Source organism: Humulus lupulus, chromosome 4 (assembly GCF_963169125.1).
Source record: "Humulus lupulus chromosome 4, drHumLupu1.1, whole genome shotgun sequence".
Classification (NCBI taxonomy): Eukaryota; Viridiplantae; Streptophyta; class Magnoliopsida; order Rosales; family Cannabaceae; genus Humulus; species Humulus lupulus.
The window spans coordinates 250,285,145-250,310,090 of NC_084796.1; the positions used below are offsets into that span (position 1 = coordinate 250,285,145).

At 30.5% G+C, this 24,946-nt stretch overlaps 1 protein-coding gene and 2 long non-coding RNA genes across 3 annotated transcripts; 1 reads left to right on the forward strand and 2 right to left on the reverse strand.

The window, feature by feature from the left end:
* The first annotated feature begins 5,515 nt into the window (after positions 1–5,515).
* Positions 5,516–10,832, forward strand: LOC133831722 (potassium transporter 25-like). Its single transcript, XM_062262121.1, has 10 exons — positions 5,516–5,776; positions 6,510–6,735; positions 6,816–7,058; positions 7,159–7,206; positions 7,329–7,379; positions 8,296–8,556; positions 8,675–8,727; positions 8,818–8,935; positions 9,025–9,279; positions 9,392–10,832. Exons 1-10 carry the CDS (start codon positions 5,732–5,734, stop codon positions 10,480–10,482), a joined length of 2,391 nt encoding a protein of 796 aa, XP_062118105.1. The 5' UTR covers positions 5,516–5,731; the 3' UTR covers positions 10,483–10,832.
* A 1,364-nt stretch (positions 10,833–12,196) lies between these two features.
* LOC133831723 (uncharacterized) lies at positions 12,197–14,934 on the reverse strand. The gene is made up of 2 exons (XR_009892554.1): positions 13,534–14,934; positions 12,197–12,600 (listed from the first exon to the last, which is right to left on the reverse strand). It is a non-coding gene; the product is annotated as an uncharacterized LOC133831723 (long non-coding RNA).
* Positions 14,935–17,021: 2,087 nt separating this feature from the next.
* LOC133831724 (uncharacterized) lies at positions 17,022–19,080 on the reverse strand. The gene is made up of 2 exons (XR_009892555.1): positions 18,929–19,080; positions 17,022–17,630 (listed from the first exon to the last, which is right to left on the reverse strand). It is a non-coding gene; the product is annotated as an uncharacterized LOC133831724 (long non-coding RNA).
* Between the last annotated feature and the right edge of the window lie 5,866 nt (positions 19,081–24,946).

The window sequence follows — 24,946 nt, forward strand, 5'->3', positions numbered from 1 at the left end:
GATTGTAACTAATTTATGTTATTTCCTTTTTATTGTTGCTGAATATAAATAGACTCTTCTTGTAATGGCATGGGTTATCTGGAATGAAAAGCTAAATTGGCTGTGGGAGTTTGGTACTGACTCAAAGAGTGCGGATCATACAACACTAAAATTGAATTTAGGTTTCTATTTAAACTATTTTACAAAACACATGGTACAAACAGTTAATTTGACAAAACACATGATCCAAAAATACATAAACTCATTCTCAAATCACTTACTATATGCAACGAAACTGATATGAAAGTAGAACTACATTCAAAATCATGATATAATTCTATAAAAACAACGACATTGTTTCTTATTATTAGGTGGGTAGGCTTGATTGGCTCCTTTATACTATTTTTTTAGTAATTGGGTAAAATGACATCTTTTTGGAAGTCATTTTACACTGTGATCTAGTCTTGATAATTTTTTACAAAATGATATCTGTTTAAAAATTCGATGAGCTGTCTAAATATTTCGACCAGCTGTCTGAAAAATTTCGTTCAGTTGTTTGGAGTATCGAATACTATTTTGTAAAAAATTATCAAAATTAAGTCAGAGTGCAAAATAATTTCAAAAAATAGCTCATTTTGCGAAGAAACTTTTTTTTATGGATTCTATGAGAATTTAATATTATGTACACATCTAGAGTGAGTTATATATATTTTTTATAAGCCAAAGCTAACTTAGTTTTAACATTTTTTTGCTCAATCAATAATGGCCTTTCAAAAAAAAAAAAGGTGTAATCATGTCTTCTACTATATGATATTCAAATATCCCTAGCACCAAACACAATACTTTTTTTTTATGAGACAAAACACAATACATTTTGTATGTAGTTTTTTAATTGGATGTTTAATAAAGTTTTTTTTTCTTTAGTGATTTTGTTTTAATAATTTCTTACAAAATATTGAAGAACCTTCATTTGTATATGTGACATTTGACTGGTTTAGAGAACCAGCTAAGTTTTATTTATTTATTTTTTTTATTATTATTTTTTTCATGGAATATCTATTAAATGAAGCAGCAAATTTGTCCATTGTTATGTTACCAATTAGACATGATATGATTTGATGAAGCTTGTTGGCATGGGACAAATTTAATTTAAGATTATTTTTATTTAATTTTGTGAATGAAACAAAATAAACATATATTAAAAAGGGCCCATGTAAATAAACCCATTGATGCTTAATATAGCAACATAGAATTCAAAATAAAAATGATTTGTATGTAAATGAAGATATTGTTTCACCATAAATATGTTAATTATAATTGAGAAAAAAATAAAGCAAAAGTGAAAAAAACTATACATAAATAAAGATGGGTTTATACATTTTTAGACCATGTGTTTTGACTCATTACTTATTTAGACCTTATGTTTTGACAAATTATTTTTTGGACCTTGTGTTTTGTAAAATTGTTCAAATAGGCCCTAAACTTGATTTTAATGAACAAAAATTGAATATAACAACACAGTTCTTAAGCAGAATGACTATATTTTTGTTATAAGTTGTTAGTTTGATGAATTATTTGTGATTTTAGTTCAAATTTTTTTGATCAAAATCAAATTTAGGGATCTATTTGAACTATTTTAAAAAATATATGGTCAAAAAAAGTAATTTGTTAAAACACTTTAAACTATTTTAGAAAATACATGGTCCAAAAAGTTAGTTGTCAAAACACAGGGTCGAAACAGGTAATGAACCAAAAACACATGGTCTAAAAAGATATAAACCCAATAAATATTATATTTACTTCAGTATCAACATAATATCTTGTCTTTGACAAATTAATATAAGAATAAAAACTAAATAAAATGATTAATGCCTTAAAATTTTAGAGTTTATTTTATTTTATTTTTATATGCTAAGAAGAACACTCCCAATGAGTACTCTACTTTATTTATCAAAATACCTCATCAAAACTCTATTTTTTTTATTTTACCTCACATTTTTACATTACACCATACATTAACTACTTTATATTTTTTTTTACATCATTTAAATATTATATTTACAAATATTATTTAATGGTTAAAGTAAAAAAAACATATTAAAAAAGAAAAAATAATAATAAAAAATTTGCTAATGGGAGAGAGAAAGGAAAAAATGGGCAAAAAAATATTAAAAAATGTTTACATAGCTAATTTAAACTTAGTTACATTTAGAATAGAATTTATTAAGTTTAGTGCTAAGCTATTATACATGTATATTTAAAAGAATTGATGGAGTAGATATTAAGTCATTTAGCTAATTTTTTTTTACATTTTGACTACTTTAAAGCAGCCATTGAGTTTTGATATTATTTTCCTCTATCAATAATGCCTTTTTAGAAAAAGAGAAAAGAAAAAAAAAAGTGAGTTCATGCCTACTACTATCTGATATTATTAGATAAAACAAAGAAGAAAAAGTTGAACCTATTTTGATTATTTGTAGTTTGTGTATGAAGTAAATTATATAGTTTATCAAATATTGTTTTTAATTTTATTTTTTTAATTAAACATTTTTAAATTCATACTTTAGATTTTTATCAAGATGTTCGATTAAAAAAAAATTATAGTCATTTTGCACAATAATTTAGTTTTGATGACATTCCAGTACTCTCACCCCTCTCGACACTTTATATGAAATTTCAGATATTTTGTTAGATATTCTCGACATGCTATTTAAAATTAAAGATAGCAACCATTTTATAAACATTATTAAAAAAATTATATAGCAAAATAACATCATAAATAATCTATTTTCACATATTATTCTTTTTGGGAGCTTTTTCTAAGAGATAAAAATAGAAAAGAGGAAAAGACATTTATTAAGATTTGGGGTCATGTGATGAGTATAGAACTAGACATTTTTGTCACCCATAAGAAGACGTCTCCATGAAAAATACAACATTTAAGCCAAGGAATCAATATCGTGTGAGTCAACCTCATCTTTATAATTTTACCAAAAAGTGTAATTTCTTATTAAAAAAAATAAAAAATATTAGTTCGGCTCCTATATTTTTCGTGAATACTCGATTGACTTTTGTGTTTTATTAAATGATAATTCAGATCATATGCTTTACAAAATGGATCAAAATAGTACCATTGACCCGATTTTGTTAAAATATTTTCATTATTAGCTCCTCGATTATCTTCCTCGCTTCTGTGAACTTATCGTATCTCCAATGATCTAATAATTGATCTTGTAATTAAAAATATTTTAACAAAAATTAGGTCTATGATACTATTTTGATCAAAATTTTAAAATATAAGGTCTTAATTGTCATTTAATAAAATATAGTGGCCAATCGCGCATTCGGAAAAAAATACAAGGGCTAAAATGATATTTTCCCTTAAAAAAACCTAAATGACAAAATAAGAAATATGTATATTTATGTCTTATGTCACTATTACATATATATAATGGGATAAACAAAATACATTAAATAAGAAAATAAATAATTAATAAAAGAAAGAAAGAAAGAAAAAATTATGTACGTAAATATTTTTCAATTATAATTTTGAAAACATAATCGATAGAGTAATATAAATACTTTAATATGAAATTTTAAAATATGTGATAAGAAATTATTTAAGCTCATTTAATATTTTTTTTCAATTTATTTACTTTATTTAAATAACTTTATTATTATTTTATTTATTTTTACTTTGTTTACATAACTTTAAAACTGATAGTTCTAGAAACAATAAAATAGTATTAAATCTAACGAAAATTTACAATTTTTATTAAACTTACAATTATAATATATTAAAATATGCTACATTATTTTTAAAAAAATCCAAGAAAAAAATTAATTATCTAAGGAAGGTGGTATATACATAAAAGCAAAGAAAAATTAATAATAATAATAATGAATACTCCTAATGAATGAGATTTTAGTGGTCAAAACACACATAAATATTTACGTATTTTCCTAAATTAACATCCTAACGAATGAAATTATCTTATTATATATATATGAAAGGACTTTTATTGTTTTGATTATCAGTCAAAACTGATATTGATTATTGCTATAACTTTCAAAAAGACTCATGATTAAAAAGGAAATTAATTATTTAAGCAAATGTAATTATTGGCTACAAAGTGGTTACTATTTTAGTAGTATTTTTAACGTGAGCTATAGCATTACTTTTTATTTTATATTTTTAGAATAGTTAAATCACATTAAAATTGGAAAAGATATAATAGCGAATGAATTCTTTTATTCTGATTGTGACTAACACGAGAAAGAAATGCAACTGAAAATTCAAACAATAACGCTTAGTCTCTAAAACTCAAGTCCAATAAAATTCCATTACTAAGTATAGTCGATTTGACTAACACTTTTAAAATTGGGTTTATATTTTTTTTGAATATATATTTTGTCTTATTACTTGTTTAGATTCTGTATTTTAATAAATTATTTTTTTAGACTTCATATTTTATAAAATAATTTAAATAAATCTTTTAACTCGATTTTCGAGTAAGAATCATGTTAATTTTAGTTGTACAATTTAAGTGCGTCCCAATCAAAATTGACTAAGGACTTTAACCGAAAAAAATACCAAACCTTACATTAGAGTATTGGATAAAGACTAAATTCATAGTTTTATTTCCTAATTAAAAAAAAAAACAAAAAGAAAAAAGGTTAAGGAAGGTTCAAAGCTAATGTCACATGACATGTGGGGGAGTTCTTACATGGTATGCCCCACCAAAAATCCCTAACGGAAAGTCATGAGATCTCATTTCACATGACTTCAATTTATATTAAAAAAAAAATTATAATACAACAATAATACAATTTAATAAATAATTATAACTTTATTTATTATTATTATTATTATTATTATTAGCTTTCTTGTCAAAATAGCTTAATTTTATTTTAAAAGTTATTTTGTACTCTAGCATAGTTTTAATAATACTTTGCAAAATGTTTTCTCCTGATTTAGACCGCTAGTCGAAAATTTAAACAAGTAGACAAAAAATTCAAACAGCCAGTCAAAAATTTTAGACAGTTGGTCGAAATTTTTTAGACAACGGATCGAATTTTAGACGCAAACTATTCTACAAAAAATTATCAAAATAGGCCAGAATACAAAATGACTTAAAAAAAAACGACAATTTTCACAAACTTCTCTAGTAATAATAATAATAATTAGATAAATTAGTGAAAATGTCATCTTTTTTAAATAATTTTGCACTCTGGCCTACTTTTGATAGTTTTTTGCAAAATAGTCTCTCTTTAAAATTCGACCAGTTGTCTAAATTTTTCGACCAATAGTCTAAAATTTTCATCCAAATATTTAAATTTTTCGACCATCTATCTAAATTATGACCGACAAAAAATTGTTAAAACTAGATTAAAATACAAAATAACTTAAAAATATATATATATAATTTTGCAAGAAGACCCTTATTATTATCATTATTATTATTATTAGAATAGAATTATGATATGTTGGGAATGAGAGATAACAAGTTTGGGAAGTCACAATCAGAGTCCGGTGTTGTCGTTAATGTCTTCGTAAGTCACATCTCTCTTTGCATTGTTTTAGTGAAATCCGCCTTTTAAGGCATTGGCCTAATCGCTTTCTCATTCCCATTATTTAACAATCTTCTCTTCTTCTTCTTCTTCTCCTTCTTTTCTATGTATTTCAATCACTCTTCTTTCTTGGTTTTTTGAATTTGTTCATACCAAGAACACAAAAACAAAAAACAAAAAAATGGATCCTCAGCTTAGTCCCACTACTTTCATTCACCATTTCAAGGTAACCCTTTTGCTTCTTTACAATCATTATTATACTTTTTTATGTTCTTAGTGGTTGTTGAACTGTGATTGTTTTGTTGGAGTATTTGAACTCATTTATTTACTCTATGTTTGTCATGAAGTGAATATCTTTCTTTTGCAATGTGATGATTTTGTTTTTGATTTAAGATGGTGATTTCGATAGTTTTTACTGTGAGGATCTGGTGAATGATGAGCTAATCATGAGGTTAGGAGAAAAGAAAAATGATTCAGTTCACTTTTTGGAAGATCTTACACACTATTATGGTTGTGAAAAAAAAAAAAAAAAATTTTTAAAGATTTTAAAGAAAAAATTTGTACCCATTTTTTTGAAACAAATGTTAATATGGTTGATAATGAGAAACTGTATTTTTGACACTAAAGAACATCACAGAATAGAGATCTGACTGAGCATGAATGTTCTATCAATCTCGAACTTGTTGCACGAATTCAAACACAAAGTAAGATTATTAGTAACCCACCATTTAATTTTTTGTAAAATTGTAATTACTTTGTTCTTGAATTAAGAATTAGCTAATATATGCTTTTATCTGATGTTCAATACTGAAATTTGTCTGAAAACCAATCAAGCTTCATAGCTAACAGTCTTACATTCAATAAGAATGTTAAGTGTTCGATGATAGTCAGCTATCTTTGACTGATTCGAGTTGATAAGATGTTATAAATAGGAAAGTTATGATCAGTTTTTTATGCAGACTGAGACATGGACGCATACCCTTCTTTTTTCATTTCAAAGCCTTGGAGTCATCTATGGTCAATTAAGTTCAGCTCCTCTGTATGTGTTTGGGACAGTTCATCAAAAAGAGTTTGTATCAGATGAGACAGCTTATGGCCTTTTTTCCTTTATTTTCTGGACTATGACCATCATTGCTTTGCTGAAATATGCCCTTTTAGTACTGAGAGCTGATGATGATGGAGAAGGTAATTAATTGTGTTGCCTTTAAGTAACTATTGAGAGCTGTTCTGCTGGGATTGATTAACCTTTGGACAAATTCTTGTAGGTGGTACTTTTGCTTTGTACTCAATCCTATGCAGGCATGCCAAAGTGGGTTTGCTCCCAAGTGACACAAGTGCAAAGGAAGTTATGCAGTATGAGGAAGAAAGTCCTTTTAAGACCAAGGTGGAATCCAGGGCAAGAAGAGCCATTGCCAAACACAAAAGCAGCCATTATCTGATGTTGTTCTTGGCCTTGTTCGGTGCCTGCATGGCGATTAGCGATGGAGTTCTTACTCCTTCTCTTTCTGGTTTGAGAGTCCTTATCATCTTGTTTTATTATTTCCAGCAGGAACATGCTTGAGCTCTTCAGTTTGAATAATTATTCTCCTTTTCTATCCACCTTTCCAGTGTTATCAGCTTCAACAGGTTTCGGAAGAACATTGGCTTCAATCAAATGTAAGACAGCCTTAGTCTGAAATAGAAAGAAAGGAAGAAATTCCATTCTGTTCAGAAGTCATTTACACAACATGTGTTTTTCAGTTCTTGACAAGTTTTTTTTTCCTTGTAATTCCTACCAGTTTCACATTCAGAACATAAACAGGAGAGAATCTCAAAAGCTTTAAAAGAATGTGAGTTGTCATCTATCTGTATAGGATTTGAATTTAATACTTTCATTGGTTTCCTCTGACATTGATTGCATTCTTTGTTTAATATTGTTAGACAGATCTTGCATTATGTGGGCCTTTTGACTAGTGATGGCAATCTATCTGCTTTGTTTGTTGTTTTTGTGGATTGTGTCATATTTACTACTGTTCATGATTGTTTGGAACACAATAGTTTTGTACTTCTGGTCTATAATGTTTAGTAGCAGACAGAAAATTGAAATATATTACAGTTGTGAGAAATGTCTCAATAATTTGTGTGCACAAGGCATAGACAGATTGTTTTATGTCTTTTGGTTTATTAGTTTGTGTGTGTCTGCTATAATTTATTAATGCATTTTTCTTTTTGAGTAGCCGACATAGAAATTATTATAACTAGTACTGATTTTCCAATTTGTGAAAATCTAAATGTTAGAGAATAGAATCCCACATGGAAAGTATGTGGGATCATCATACTATTTATAAGAACATGAGTTACTCCACTCATCACCAATTGGTTTTGAGATGGAATCTCATACTTCTTACCATGCACCACTTTCCATATTCTAACATGGTATCAGAGCCAAAAAAGAAAACTCTAACAAATATGTCCGATCCAAAGCCAAAAGAGCCCTTTGTAAGAGCCTTTTGTGATTCGGGGATAGTGAGCCAAAAAGAGCCAAAAGAGCCACTTGCGATCGAGCCATCCAAGATTGGTGAGCAAAAATAGCCACCATCTTGAGGGGGATGTTAGAGAATAGAATCCCACATGTAAAGTATGTGGGATCATCATACTATTTATAAGAACATGAGTTACTCCACTCAGCACCAATTGGTTTTGAGATGGAATCTCATACTTTTCACCATGCACCACTTTCCATATTCTAACACTAAATGGTTTCAGATGTACCAGTTCCAACTGCCTGTGCCATATTGGTCTGCCTTTTCATGCTGCAGCACTATGGGACTCGTAAGATCGGGTTCATCTTTGCTCCAATTGTCATCATTTGGCTGATGTTTATCAGTGCAGTGGGTACTTATAACATTATCCGATGGAACCCACATATCTTCTATGCCATATCCCCAACATACATGTACAGATTTGTTGTGGATACTCGTGCTAGTGGTTGGAGGTCACTAGGTAGCATCATTCTATGTGTTGCAGGTTGGTCCAAGAGTGCTTGGTTAAGTTATGTTCTCAGGTTCTTCTGTCTTAATAAGAGTCTGTAACAGTGATGAGATTTTGACTTATAATGGTTTGGTTACTTGCATATTCTTTACAGGATCAGAGGCCATGTTTGCAGGTCTTGGTCATTTTTCGAAGAAATCTATCAAAGTATAATGGTTATATCATGCCTCTCTATTAGAGAAAAGTTTGGCTTTCAGAGTTTAAAAAGAACTTATGGATGCTGTGCTCTTATTGCAGATTACATTCATATGCTTAATTTACCCGGTTCTTGTTTTATCCTATGCCGGTCAGGCAGCGTACATATCAGTAAACTTCAAAGTTGAAGGTTTTAATCACCTCAGTGAATCTGTCCCTAGTAAGTCTGGTACATTATCATCATACTTCTGTGTTTGAAATGGCTGTTCTTGTGTCTCTCTTTAACATGAAAAACATTGGAAATTACAGAACATTTTCGCCATGTGTTTGTGGCGTTATCCCTACTTGCTTCAGCTGTAGGAAGCCAAGCAACTATAACAGCTAGCTTTTCTATCATAAACCAGTGCCTGGCTCTCGGTTGTTTTCCAAGGGTTAAAGTTATTCATACATCTGATAAAATACATGGGCAAGTCTACATTCCTGATATCAACTGGCTACTCATGGTGCTCAGCCTCTCAGTGACTCTTGGTTTCCATGACATTGTCAAAATTGGTAGTGCAACAGGTATCTCTAACTATTGCCCTTTATGCTAATTTCACCAACACTATTAAGATTTTGAATTGGTATCTGATCCTTTTGGACTGGACATAATTTTAAATCTCTCTCTCTCACACAGGTTTGGCAGTAGTGTCTGGGATGCTAGTAACGACTTGTCTGATGTCACTGGTCATTGCTCTGTACTGGGAAAATAATCTGATAGAATCTGTGTGCTTTCTAATATTCTTTGGCTTTGTTGAGGCATTGTACGTATCAGCATGCATGTTGAACATTCACAAAGGAGCCTGGTTTTTGGTAGTCCTTTTTGTGTTATCATTTACTGTCATGCTGTCATGGCATTATGGAACTATGAAGAAGTATGAGTTTGATTTAGAGAACAAGGTGTCTATAGAATGGCTCACCGATCTTAGTCCAGGCCTTGGAGTTTCTAGGGTACCTGGAATTGGCTTCATCTACACTGATATAGTGACTGGAATCCCTGCTTTCTTCTCACACTTTGTCACAAATCTTCCTGCTTTTCACCAAGTGCTGATCTTTGTCTCCTTCAAGTCTCTACCGGTGCCTTGTGTTCATCCAAGTAAGAGGTACCTTATAGGCCGAGTTGGACACCGAGACTACAAGATATACCGTTGTGTTGTCAGGTGCGGTTACCATGACAACATCAGAGACTCAGATGATTTCGAGGAGCAAATCATCCGAACAATAGGCGAATTCATTTCCCTTGAAGAAAATGATTCCGAGTCTTTGACTTCACCAGAAGGAAAAATGATAGTTGTTGGAAAACCATCACCAGATGGGAACGCTTTGCTCCCTCGTGATGATGATAATGATTCTCATTCATATGTTCTCGAGTCTCCTCCAATCTTCACCAACAATGAGTATCAGAGGAGCCCTTTTGGAGAGACATCCGAGAGACGCCCTCTTCCTGCGAAGAAGAGAAAGAAGGTCCGGTTCATGTTGCCACCAGATAGTCCTAAAATGAGAGTTTGTGTTAGGGAGGAGCTACAAGAACTGGTTGATGCCAGAGAGAGTGGAACTGCATACTTCTTGGGACAGTCTCACTTGAGAGTTCGAAATGGTTCGAACTTTCTAAAGCGGTTCTTGATCATGACATACACTTTTTGTGATAAAAATAGCCGTGAGCCACCAGTGGCTCTCAACATCCCTCATGCTGCTCTTGTTGAGGTTGGTATGGTCTATACCATATGATATAAACTCTGAAAATAAACACTTTGTACAGAAGAATATATAGGATCACTAGTAAACACCACTTGATTTAGCTTGTAGTTTACTCATAATTACAATTTTTAAATTAAGTGATGTTACTTCAAAATCAAGTTTTGCTGCTGCTTATTATTATTATAGTTTCTTCAAAATTAGTGTCAGTCTTAGTTGGCTATTGTATCTAAGTTTTCCCTTTTTTTTATTTTGTTGTGTGTGTATCATATAATTTCCAATAGAAATGAACTAAAAAGAAACTTGGAAAGTTTGAATACTAATTGTGTTCTTCACAAAGGGTTTCCTTCTTGTATGTTGCTCTTATTCCATCCCTCATTTCATTCCTGACTATATATCTTCTATATAATAAGTATGTAGATAACGGAAATTATTGGTTTTAACAGTTTTTTATTATTTTAATGGTAATTTTAACAGAATATTATTATATTTAACAGAATATTCTTATATTTAACTGTAGTTTGTAAACACTTAAACTTAAATAACATAAAATAAATAATTAAAAAAATTAAAATAAGATATTTTTGAGAAATTTTACAATAATAATTATTTAAAAATAATAAATAATTAAACAAATTAAAATATGATATTTTTGAGATATTTTACAATGATAATTATTTAATAAGAAAATCATACGTTTTATAACTTAAATCAAATTTAATTAAATTTAAACTCACTTATTTGAATAAAATCATATTAAACATATAATATAATTTATTGTGAATTAATAATAAAATTTTTTTTTAAAAAAAAAACTAGCAAGAAACTTAAATTTAAAATCCACTTATAATATTTAATATTACATTAAACATATAATATATAATCTCTTGTTGTCACTCCCAAATTCAAAAACTAGAACAAACATAAAGTTAAACAAAAATAAATAAATTATTTTATTAAAATAGGATATTTATTTGAAATTTATACGACATTAATATAAATTTAATAAAAATAATTAATAAATTCTATAAATAAAACTAAACAAACATGGATATGCAAGTTGCTTGTATCATGTATCTATATATATATATATATATGGGTGCACTCCTAATGGTTACTACCCATGGATTGTTACTTTAATATTAACCATTGGATTAAGATTTATGGTCTATATTTATAGTTGTTAATTAATATTTCTAAAAAAAAAATTGATTTTTTCAAATTTTTGGAAGGGTTACCTGGTGAAAAATGTGTGTTTATTATAAAAATATAATATTGTAAACTTTTCATTTTTCAAATGCATGTCAATTTTTAAATATAGCTAGTGTCTCTCATTGGTTGGAAACAACATTAATTATGACAAAAAAAAACTAAATTAGAAAAAAAAATATTTAACTGTTGGTGACTTACTATACCAAGTCATTATGTTGTCACATCATCATAATTGTTAGTATGGGTAATAACCATTGAAAAGTCTTCTCATAGTTAACTACAATATATAGTCAATAATCTCCATCGTTGAAATGAAATCCAACAAATAAAATTTAAATGGATAATTTTTTTTCACTATATCCATATAAAACATCATCTAGATACACCATTTTTTATATTTGATACAATAATTATATTGTGTACTTCTATACATATACATAAAATTCAAAACCATCTTTTTATTGGGAATTATTGATCGAATACTTCATCCTATTAATTATAATTTGTGATAATAAGAGGTTAACAAAGACAAGAGTAAGAATCATGGAATATTAAATATAAATTGAGATCCAAAATCAACTACTTATAAATTCTCTATTCTCACACTATTTCAAAAATTTGTAAATTTGGCCATGAAAATGCATAGGCATATCTCTATACTCAATAGTAAATGCTTATTCTAAAGACATTTTTTTTAATAAGTAGAAACATATAATGACAAATTATTTTATCTCAACAAAAACAAACTACATCAGTAGATTCTTTGGTCATCTCTAACCAATGATAGAGTTAAGAGATTAAGAGTTGCCCTTTTCTATATTAATTTTGGCTCCGTCATTGTACGTAGCCGAACAACGAGTAAGCTACGGAACTTTAACAGAACCTACAGTAGGATTGCTCGCTTGCGGAGATGGAGGTGTAGACTGACCAGTGTTTCCCCTGAACAATACAACTTTCATATTTAAAACATTTATTTATATATATATATATAAGATATAAACAACGTGCAATGTACGTTTACTTAGTTTCATTTAGAAAATTTATTAATTTAGTTTTATTATGTTTCTTTCGTTGCCATATAAATTTGAAATAAATAAATAATAGCATATATTATAAGAGAATGACATAAACATATTAAAAAATAATAAACTAAATTAGATACATACTTTTTTATATATAAAGATATGGTGTATTCTAGTTTTAAAATTAAAATTTTTTTTTCTAATTTTCTTTTAGAAAAAATATCTACGAATTTCAATATAATAAAATATTAAAATTTCTAAATTAAAACTATGAATTTAAAAAATTTATTTGATCAAATTTTAATTATATAATTTTAAAAAAAAATTAAGCCAACAAAAAATTATATATAAATATATATCATTTAATTAATGGTTAGAGCAATTAAAATAAGTATTTTTCATTAAAAAACTAAATATAAAAATAAAATTACGTATATTTATGTCTTACTTCACTATTACATATATGTTTTGATAAAAAAAATATGTTAAATGATAAAATAAATAATTAATTAAATAAAGAAAAAAAATAAATTTAAACACAAAAATATTTTTCGATTGTAGTTTTGAAAACATAATTGATAAAGTAATTTAAATACTTTAATATGAAATTTTAAAATATATAATGAGAAAGTTATTATGATTCATTTATTACTTATTATTTTGTTTGTCAATTTATTTAACTTATTCAGATAATTTTATTACTTTTACTTTATTTAGATAACTTTTTAACTAACGGTGTTAGAAAATAAAAATAAAAAGATATTAAATCTAACAAAAAATAATAATTTTCGTTAAACTCGCATTTATAATATATAAAGACATATTCACGTATGATAAGTTGTTAAATTACCTGCCAGCATCGGAATTATATGAATGAAAGAGAAGAATAATGAAGAACAAGCGCAAAAGGAACCACAATAGTTGATAATTTAGCCTCATCATGATCTCTCTCACACACACATTCTATATTGTGTGAAGAAATAAGGGCCTCATATGATTGTATCAAATTTATAGGAAAGAAAGATGGGCTTATCTTATTAGTTGAACATTTCTAGTTGAACATTTCTAGATGAAAAAGACACCACTTTATATAAAGGAGAGCATAGTAATAAATGTTTTATTCATGGTTCCATTTCTAGTTTGACCAAAAAAAGTCTAAAGCAACTTTGAGCAATGTGGTTAGTGGTATTTGTTGAACTTGCAATGGAGACACTTTGAAAATGGTTTATCACTTACCACTCAACCTTTGAATATTTTTATGAGTGTATTCACATTTGGAATCCAATATTAAAGTATATTATATATGGGAAGGACTTATCGGTAGGTTTTTTTTCAATTTCGGCTCATGGTTAAGTTGTTACTCTATTTTTTTTTATGTGACGGTGTATGTTGAAGTTATTTAAGACTATTTACAAATTTTTAATAAATTTTGGAGAATTTAGAATGCCCGAACAAAGTTTCAAGTAGCTTATTTCACACACGCATGCAAAAAATAGGCACGCATGCAACATATTTTTTGAATTCGGATTTTGACACTCTAAATTATTTAGAATTTCTTATAAATTTACACGATATCCTAAATAACTACAATGTACACCATCACATAAAAAAAATTAAGTTTACAACTTATTTATGCACCAAAAACAACAAAGAGATATACAGGAGATCTTATCTTTAAAGCCCTCCCATATATATAATAATCTTTTTGAAAATTTGATATTTTTAGTAATATATAAGGGTAAGAAAAGAATTTATGCATAAGATGGGATTCTTTATGGCATAATGTTGGGATGCTTGTATAGCCATTTATTTTGATCTCAATTTATGCCATTTTTGACTAGCTAGTTAGTTTTTTTATACGAATTTCCAATTTTGAAGATTCTTTTTTTCATGAGTCGAGTCAATAGGATGAAACTAAACGAATTTATAATGCCAAATTACCACGCGCATCATTTTTCGTAAAGCCGCATAAGATGAAATGAAGATTCTTCATCCTATTAATTATGATTTGTGATAATTGATATTGAATATAAATTGATATCCAAGATTAATTACTTATAATAATTTCGGTATTCTCATTCTTTTTAAAAGATATATATTTGTAAATTTGGCCATGGAGATGCATAGGCATATTTATACTGTTAATTTTATTATTAATTTTTTTTAATAAGTAGAAACATATCATGATAGATTATATAACATCGACAAAAATAAATGACATAAGACTACATTAATTTTATGTAGTGAACAATCGTACACTATGGATTTCGAACAGAATAACGACCAATAGGAGAGTTGCTCCCTTTCGGAGATGGAGGTGGAGATGTCAAAATTTCTGACCTGTCAAGTAGTACAACTTTGATTATAATAAATACATTTATATTTATACTAGGTTAGGTGCGAACAATGTTAAATTACTGGATTCGATGTATAAAACATTCATGATATTATTCAAATCACACAATAATAAGAATAATACTAGTAATAATAATAATATGGTTACTTTTTAGATCACAAATTAATTTATTCAATTTATAAAGGGTTTATACATTTGTGGACTCTTTATTTTTTCCGATTACCCGTTCAGACCCTGTGTTTTAAAATTTTTATTTTTGGACTCTATATTTTGTAAAATTATTCAAATAGACCCCTAAATTCAAGTTTGATGAAGAAAAAAAATTGAATATAACAACATAGTTTTTAAGCAGAATGATTTTATTTTTGTTTTGAATTGTTAGTTTGGTGAATTATTTGTAGTTGAGAAAACCTTGACCAAAATTGAGTTTAGAGTTCTATTTGAACTATTTTACAAAACATAAGGCTTAAAAAGTAATTTGTCAAAATACAGGGTTCAAACAGATAATAAGACAAAATACGGTATTCAGAAAAGTATAAACACATTTATAAAATATTTATCATATTATTCAAATCACACCATTAGTTACCTGCCAGCAGAAGAATTATATGCTTGGAAGAGAAGAATAATGAAAAACAAGAGCAAAATGAACCACAATAGCTTCATTTGAAGATGATCTTTCTTTCTCTCTCTCTCTCACTCACTCACTCTATATCGTGTGAAGAAATTTATAAAGATTCATTTGATTGCAACCAATATTTATAGGTAAGAAATATGCAATTTATTAGGTTTTTTCAGGTTCAAAATATATATATGTGTTTTATTAATAGTCAAATAAGATAATGATATATAGACTTTTTATATGTATACTTTTCAATTCTATTTTGACCAAGTCTTTTTTTTTTTTTTTGAAAGAATTTTGACCAAGTCTTTTGATGGTGAGAAAACGTGTAATTTGTACTCCTTTTAAAAAGTCTTAACGTGCTAGCACCATAGCAATAGATTATTAGATTATGTCTAAACCAAACTTTCACCAATGTGATTAGTGCTCATTCTTCAACTTCCAATGGAGACACTTGAAAAATGATTATCATGTAACACAAAAGTCTCTTAGATTTATTTAATACTCTAAAGTGGTCGCAATAAATTTACAATCTGACTTGACAAAATGTTTTCTGCAATAATTTGTCTTCGAGATCACATGTGTGGATTTAGAATAATGTTAAGAAGCATCTTAACGTATCCAATACTTCATGAATTGGCATACCTATAATCATGGCCGAATCGTTCGGTGGCAAACTAGGGTATAGGCCCAAAGCCCCAACTTCGGCCAATTTTTTTTAAGAGAAATTATAGTAAATGACCCAAAATAATGGTATGAAGAAGCTAATGTCCTTATTTTTAAAATTATGGAGAAATGATCGTTTTATATTATTGATTACCTAAGTTATCATTTTGCACCAAGTCCCAAGTGAATATTAAGGTTTACCTAAGGCTAAAGAGGGTAAGGGTAAATGTGGAATTTCACTATACTAATTTGTTGTATTAGGCCGTTTGTTGATTTCTTTTAAACTATGACATTTATCTAAATAATGGTTGTTTTGGGGGCTATTTTGCACGCTGTCCCTTTTTTTTTTAAGAAAAAGGCCCAATTGTTTTTCGAAAAATGCCCCTATTTTTCTTGTTTTATCATTTTATACTACAATTTTTCATAGAATGTCCAAATTTTCCCAAAGCCCCATTCTTGTTGGGCTAACACTGGGGAATCCAATATCAGATCTCACACATATATCAGTAAAAAAGTATATTATATAGAGATTTAGTCATTATATTATAAATAATACTCACGTGGTATTCTAAATTACAAAATCAATATAAAGTGGTACCCTCGACTCAAATTTAGAGTTATAAATAATTAAGTAATTATTATAAAAATACTTGTGAGACACGTGTGATGTTGTAAAATATTCAACTTATAATTATTTTTAAAATTTATTCTTTACTAAGGAAGAAGAAGTTCATTCTTTGATTTTCAAAAGACTTATGCCACTTTGTCACAAATCTTCATGCATTCCATCAAGTGTTGAACTTTGTGTCATTCAAGTTCCAACGAGTGCTTTGTGTTAATCCAAGTTTGACACAAAGACTACAAGATATATCATTGAGGATTAAATCATTTGCACAATAGGCGAATTCAATTGGCTTGAAGAAAATGATTGTAGTCTTTGACTTCACCAAAAGGAAGAATGATAATTGTTAGAAAACCAACACCAGATGAGAACGATTTGGAGGGTGTTCGGCTTTTTAACTAAAAAATTGTTTTTCGTTTTTAAAATCTAAAAATTATTTTCTGAAAACAAGTAGTGGCGTTTGACATTATTTTCAAAAAACAAAGTTACAAAAAAAATAGAAAATTTTGAGAACAAAATGTTGTTTTTAGTTGTTCCCTAATTTTTTTTTTCTCACATAACAATTTTAGTTATTATTATATGTAGTGAACCATCGTACACTATGGATTCTGAACAGAATAACGACCAACAGGAGAGTTGCTCTCTTCCGGAGATGGAGGTGGAGATGTACAATTTTCTGACCTGTTAAGTAGTACAACTTTGATTATAAATACATTTATATTTATACTAGGTTAGGTTCAAACAACATTAACTTGCCATATTCGATGTATAAAACATTGGGGAATTCTCCGGTGCACCCCTCAAAAAGGGATATATTGGTGCACCCCCTGGTGTTTTTGGCTCGGAAAATATTTTCGGCGAATTTCTTTTTTATGATAGTGTACACTGTAGTTATTTAAAGCATCATGCAAATTTTCAGAAAATTCCGAATAATTTACAGTGTCGAAAACTAGGTTCAAAACAGGTTGTTGCACGCGTGACTAATTTTTTTATGCGCGTGGAAGGTAACATATTTGAACCTTATTTTCGGCATTGTAAATTATTTGGAATTTTCTGAAATTTGCATGATGCTTTAAATAACTACAATGTACACAGTCATAAAAAAGAAATTCGCCGAAAATATTTTTCGAGCCAAAAACACCAGGGGGTGCATCGGTGTGCCATTTTTAGGGGGTGCACCTGAGAATTTACCTAAAACATTTATGATATTATTCAAATCACATAATAATAATAATTATTGGCAAAATGACCTATTTTTTAAAGTCATTTTGCACTCTAGCCTAGTTTTAATAATTCTTTGCAAAATTGTCTCTCATAATTTAGACAGCTAGTCGAAAATTTAGACAGGTGGTCGAAAAATTTAGACAGCTGGTCGAAAATTTTAGATAGCTAGTAGAAAAATTTAGACAACTAGTAGAATTTTAGACAGAGACCATTTTGCAAAAATTATCAAAAGTAGGCCAGAGTGCAAAACTACTTAAAAAAATATTTATTTTCACCAATTTCTCTAATAATAATAATAATATGGTTACATTTTAGATCACAAATTACCTTATTCAATTTATAAAGGGTTTATACATTTTTAGACTATTTATTTTTTCCGATTACCTGTTTGGATCATTTGTTTTAACAAATTTATTTTTCGACCCTATATTTTGTAAAATGGTTCAAATAGACTCATAAACTAAATTTTGATGAAGAAAAAAAATTAAATATAATTACATAGTTTTTAAGCAGAATGATTTTATTTTTGTTTTGAATTGTTAGTTTGATGAATTATTTGTAATTTCAGTTGAGAAAACCTTGACCAAAATCGGGTTTAGGATTCTATTTGAACTATTTTACAAAATATTGATCCAAAAAGTAATTTGTCAAAATACAGAGTCCAAATAGATAATGAGACAAAATATGGGATCCAAAAATATATAAATACATTTATAAAATATTTATAATATTATTCAAATCACACAATTAGTTACCTGCCAGCGGAAGAATTATATGCTTGGAAGAGAAGAATAATGAAAAACAAGAGCAAAATGAACCACAATGGCTTCATTTGAAGATGATCTTTCTTTCTTTCTCTCTCTCACTCACTCTATATCGTGTGAAGATTGCAACCAATATTTATAGGTAAGAAATATGCAATTTATTAGGTGCCATAAGGTTCAAAATACATATATATATATATATGTGTGTGTTTTATTAATAGTCAAATAAGATAATGATATATAGACTTTTTATATGTATACTTTTCAATTCTATTTTGACCAAGTCTTTTGATTGTGAGAAAACGTGTAATTTGTACTCCTTTTAAAAAGTCTTAACGTGCTAGCATAGCAATAGATTATTAGATTTTATTAGATTATGTGATTAGTGCTCATTCTTCAACTTCCAATGGAGATAGTTGAAAAATGATTATCATGTAACACAAAAGTTTCTTAGATTTATTTAATACTCAAAAGTCGTCGCAATAAATTTACAATTTGACTTGACAAAATGTTTTCTGCAATAATTTGTCTTCGAGATCACATGTGTGGATTTAAAATAATGTTAAGAAGCGTCTAAACGTATCCAATACTTCATGAATTGGCATACATATAATCAGGATCGGATCGTTCAGTGGCAAACTAGGGTATAGCCCAAGGCCCCAACTTCGGCCAATTTTTTTTTTTAAAGAAAAATGCTCAAATGTTTTTCAAAAATGTCCCTATTTTTCTTGTTTTATCATTTTATACTACAATTTTTCATAGAATGTCCAAATTTTCCCAAAGCCCCATTCTTGTTGGGCTGACAATGGATAATTCAATATCAGATTGCACACGTGTACTGATAATGAAATATATTATATAGAGATTTAGTCATTATATTATAAATAATACTCACATGGTATTCTGAAATTACAAAATCGGCATAGAGTGGTACCCTTGACTCAAATTTGGAGTTATAAATAATTAAGTAATTATTATAAAAATACTTGTGAGACACGTGTGGTGTTGTAAAATATTGAACTTATAATTATTTTTAAAATTTATTCTTTACTAAGGAAGAAGAAGTTCATTCTTTGATTTTCAAAAGACTTATGCCACTTTGTCACAAATTTTCATGCATTCCATCAAGTGTTGAACTTTGTGTCATTCAAGTTCCAACTAGTGCTTTGTGTTCATCCAAGTTGGACACAAAGACTACAAGATATATCGTTGAGGATTAAATCATTTGCACAATAGGCGAATTCAATTCGCTTGAAGAAAATGATTGTAGTCTTTGACTTCACCAAAAGGAAGAATGATAATTGTTAGAAAACCAACACCAGATGAGAACGATTTGGAGGGTGTTCGGCTTCTTAACTAAAAAACTGTTTTTTGTTTTTAAAATCTAAAAATTATTTTCTGAAAACAAGTAGGGGTGTTTGAAATTATTTTCAAAAAACAAAGTTAAAAAAAGTAGAAAATTTTGAGAACAAAATGTTGTTTTTATTTGTTCTCTAATTTTTTTTTCTCACATTACATTTTTAGTTATTATTATATGTAGTGAACCATCGTACACTATGGATTCCGAACAGAATAACGACCAACAGGAGAGGTGCTCCCTTCCGGAGATGGAGGTGGAGATGTAAAATTTTCTGACCTGTTAAGTAGTACAACTTTGATTATAAATACATTTATATTTATACTAGGTTAGGTGCAAACAACATTAAACTGTTTTTCATTTTTAAAATCTAAAAAATTATTTTATGAAAACAAGTAGGGGTGTTTGACATTATTTTCAAAAAACAAAGTTACAAAAAAAATATAAAATATTGAGAACAAAATGTTGTTTTTAGTTGTTCTCTAATTTTTTTTTTCTCACATAACATTTTTAGTTATTATTATATGTAGTGAATCATCGTACACTATGGATTCCGAACAGAATAACAACCAACAGGAGAGTTGCTCCCTTGTAACGACCCAACTATTCTAGACTTTGGGCAATTAATGACTACTATACTAATCTTAAGAAAACGTACATATGAAATAACCATAACTTTATTTAAAAACTGTAAAGTAAATGTTAAATACATAAAAATTCATTTAGGATATGGGATCCCATTGTTTTGAAAACAAAACATAACTTAAAATAAATTGGTTACAAAATTAAGTGCGGAAAAATAATACATAGAAATCATAACTAAAAGACTTAAAAACTTCATCCTCGAATCGAACGCGCAATCCACCGATTCCATCCTGCCTCAATACACATCCTCAAACTACCAAGAATCTTTCCACCGCCATAACTATTTTCCTGCACATATAAACATAAAGGAATGAGCCTAATGCCCAGCAAGGAAAAACTACTAACCACATAAACATACACATAAAATCATATCATAACATAAGCTAAAAACATATCATAACATATACTATATAAGACTATACTAATAATGGCCATTATGACATGTGATAAACCATCTAACTACTTGTAGAGTCCAAGAACTTTACTTAGCCAGTTAGATAATAGTAGTAATAGTAATAGCTAGTAGTAGTTATAGTGTGTTTATTACTGTGGATTTTGGTTCAAGCCGGGATTTAGTTGGAAACTCCTAGCAATAGTTATGAATTTTATAAGTTTAACCTAAAGTTTAAGAATATTAATTATAACATAAGGGTTGATTAATATTGCTGGTTATTAATATGATGATTATTATAACCTAAGGTTTAGGTAGAGCCAATAGGATTATGACACTTGTCATATGCATGATTATTAAGGAATCATTATTTTAATAAGGGAAATATAAGACTTAGTCTTCACCAGAATCTGTTAGGAGCATGATATTTATTTAGATATTTAGACTCATAATTTTATTTATTTGTGGATTAGGTTGTTATTTAGATAATTAAATAGATTTTTTTCGTAACTTTAGGGTACTGTAACTTCCGACCTATTTTTGACCCAGTTATGTTATGAATTTCGAAAAATAGTATTTCTAAAAAGTTGTAGATAATTTAATTAGGTTTATAACTGTTATCCCAAAAATTTGAAAAGAATGACGTGGCGGTGAAATGGACACGTGGCATGAGTTAGTAGGTTGATCTGGCTTAGTAATGGCCTAATACATTAGTTAAGGAATGGGACAGAGGGTCAAGCCAAATACGCCCAATCGAAGAGAGTATTTAGACTGGGGGTTGCTTGGCTCAGACCTCAGTTTAAAGACCCATATAATTAAATTGGTGCCAAGACCAAGAAAGTGAAGGGGAGGTATGAATTTTAGTTCAAGATATAAAAACAGTAGGTCCGATCGGACCTAGGCTTAGGAGACCTCTTGTTAAGCTTGGTTCGAATAAGTTCAAAAAGAATAAGGCTCAAGTTTTACTCAAGGGGAAAGCCACATAGTGGTCGATCGGGTATGATATGGAAGAAGTGAACTTGGGCTTGAATGAAGTGAGGAGTAGAAATGGTGGTGTCCGATCGGACATGATGCGTGTGGATACTTTGGACCATTTTGGTCCAAAGGGATGACTATGACCGATCGAACATACACATAGGAGGTACCTTGGACCATTCAGGTCAAGGAGAAGTAGATGGTGGCTTGGACCACCTTGGTCCGAGGAGAAAAGCCTAATGCCCGATCGAGCGTTTGGTTGAGCGAAGAGGTTCGAACCTTGTTGGCCCAAGGAGAAGGATGTGTGCCCGATCGGACGTGGTACTTATGAGTACCTTAGACCATTTTGATCCAAGGAGAGGTGGTGGCTCAGACCACCTAGGTCCGAAGAGAGAGAACCAAGGTCTGATCGGACCTTGGTTAAGCAAAGGAAGCTTGGACCATTTAGGTCCAAGGGGCATTATGCCCGATCGCACAAGACCTCCCCCGATCGCACATGACCTCCCCCGATCGCGCAAGACGCCTGCAGGAGCGCTTGGACCATGTTGGTCCGAGGATAAGCTAGGAAGAAGATGGCTCGGACCATCTTGGTCCGAGGAGCAAAGTGTAAGGTCATATTGGACCTTGATTGAAGGAGTCAAATAAGATGGTTTGAACCACCTTAAGCCAAAGAAGACAACCATTGTGTCCGATCGGACACAATGGAGAAGTATACCTCGAGTGTAGTTGGCCTTTGGTCCAAGGATAGCCATGCGTATGACACCTTTGACCTACGTAAAGCTTGAAGAATAGTCAACATGCATGAGAAGCTACGTCAAACTGCCCGAAACTACTTCAGTGAGAATTGGTCCAAGCATCCGGGAATCACTCAATCCTCACTCGAAATTAGGGATCAGTTATATTTTGAATGTTTATTTTGTAATATAAATATTAGGTAAATAATAGAATATCCCTATCAAAAGGGGATATCAGTTGAGAACCCAGGTCTATAAATAGGGACTTGGGAGGATCGTAAAAGGACTTTTGGCAAAATCAAGAGTGAATCTGTATTCTAGAGAGAGAAAGTGTGTTGTTCTTGAGAAAAACCCATTTTTGCGTTCTGGAATATCTCACACTGAAGAAACTCAGTTGACACGGTTCATCTGATCTTGAGTGCGAATACAGTAATAAAATCTCTAAGTGGATTAGGCTATTACCGATCATCGGGGCTGAACCACTATAAAAACCTCGTGTTATTTACTTTCGTTCATAAAAAACTGTCTGTTGTCGTTTATAATTCTCTTGAAGGTTGTCGTAGTTGACGTTCTCACGTCGTTGGCTAAATTCACAGTCAACATTTTGGTGCTTTCATTGAGAGCCTGAAGAGAAAACAGACAGTCCCTAAAGCGATATGGCGCCTAAGAACACCACCGCGGCCTCCAAGAGGGCAAGCACCTCCAGGGAGCATGCTAGATCGGAAAATCCTAACGTTCAAGATCGTGAGAATGAGCCTAGGGTCGTGCTTGAGGATGTAGCTCCTGAAGTTGAGGAGCTCCAGGAGACCATGAGCGCGTTCCAGGATGAGTTGGCCCAGTTCAATGCTAGGCAGGAGGCCTTTGCTGAGGAAATGGCCAAGCAGAGACAAGAGATGGACGCTAGGAGCGAGGAGATCCGTCGACAGCAGGAGGAGGCCGACAGGCGACACCGCGAAGCTGCACTTGCTCTGGAGGCAGCTGCGCAGTTGACCCGAGCCAATGCTCAAGCTGTGCCTGGGGTGATACCCACTCAAGAAGCAAGGATCCTCTTGTAGTGACAGTTCAAATAGCTAACATGAAGGTGAAAAGATGTCTGGTTGATACGGGAAGTTCCGTAAACATTATTTATAAGTCCTCTTTTGAAAAAATGAAGCTATCCATCAATGACTTGAAACCATGCTCTCACGTCATTTACGGGTTTACTGGAGAGGGACTATCACCAGCTGGAACAATAAAGTTACCAGTCACCACGGGGGAAGCTCCCAAGCATGAAACCGTGATGACTGAATTTTTGATTGTTGACTGCCCGTCTGCCTACAATGTGGTTATTGGTCGACCACTACTCACCAACTTGCATGCGGTAGTTTCAATTTGGCACCTCTCTATGAAGTTCCCGACCAGCGCTGGCGTAGGCTACATCCAAGGAGACCAAAGGGAAGCTAGAGAGTGTTATAATGCCTCCATAGCTAAGGCAAAGAAAGGTGCCAAGGAAAACAACATGATTGTGTGTGTTGAAGGAGGGGAAGTGGATGAGATGGACGTAGACCAGAGTCTTGTCGTAGTAAACGATGAAGAGGTGTTGAAGGAGTGTGACCAGGAGAGCACTCCCAGTTTGAAAGAGCAGAAGACCCCATCAGGTGATGAAGTCACCAAATAGGGCGTTGCCCAAAGCGAGGAAAGAGATATTGATCCTCGCTTTGGGGATTATGAGAGTGATGTGGGACCGTCCGAGGAGTTAGAGGAGGTCCCTATAGATGAGAATGACCCGACAAGAGGGGTCAAGATTGGGAAGAAATTGAAAGCTGAGGTGAGAGCACAGCTGATAGAGTTCTTGCGAAGGAATCAGGATGTCTTCGCCTGGTCTCACAAGGATATGGTGGGTATCTCACCAACTGTGATCAGCCATG

Excerpts from the sequence above, each read along its gene's own strand:
- LOC133831722 (XM_062262121.1), top strand. The coding sequence starts at position 5,732 with ATGGATCCTCAGCTTAGTCCCACTACTTTCATTCACCATTTCAAG. Across the intron at positions 7,207-7,328 it reads AACATTGGCTTCAATCAAAT|TTTCACATTCAGAACATAAA; the intron begins GTAAGACAGCCT and ends AATTCCTACCAG. Across the intron at positions 9,280-9,391 it reads CAAAATTGGTAGTGCAACAG|GTTTGGCAGTAGTGTCTGGG; the intron begins GTATCTCTAACT and ends TCTCTCACACAG.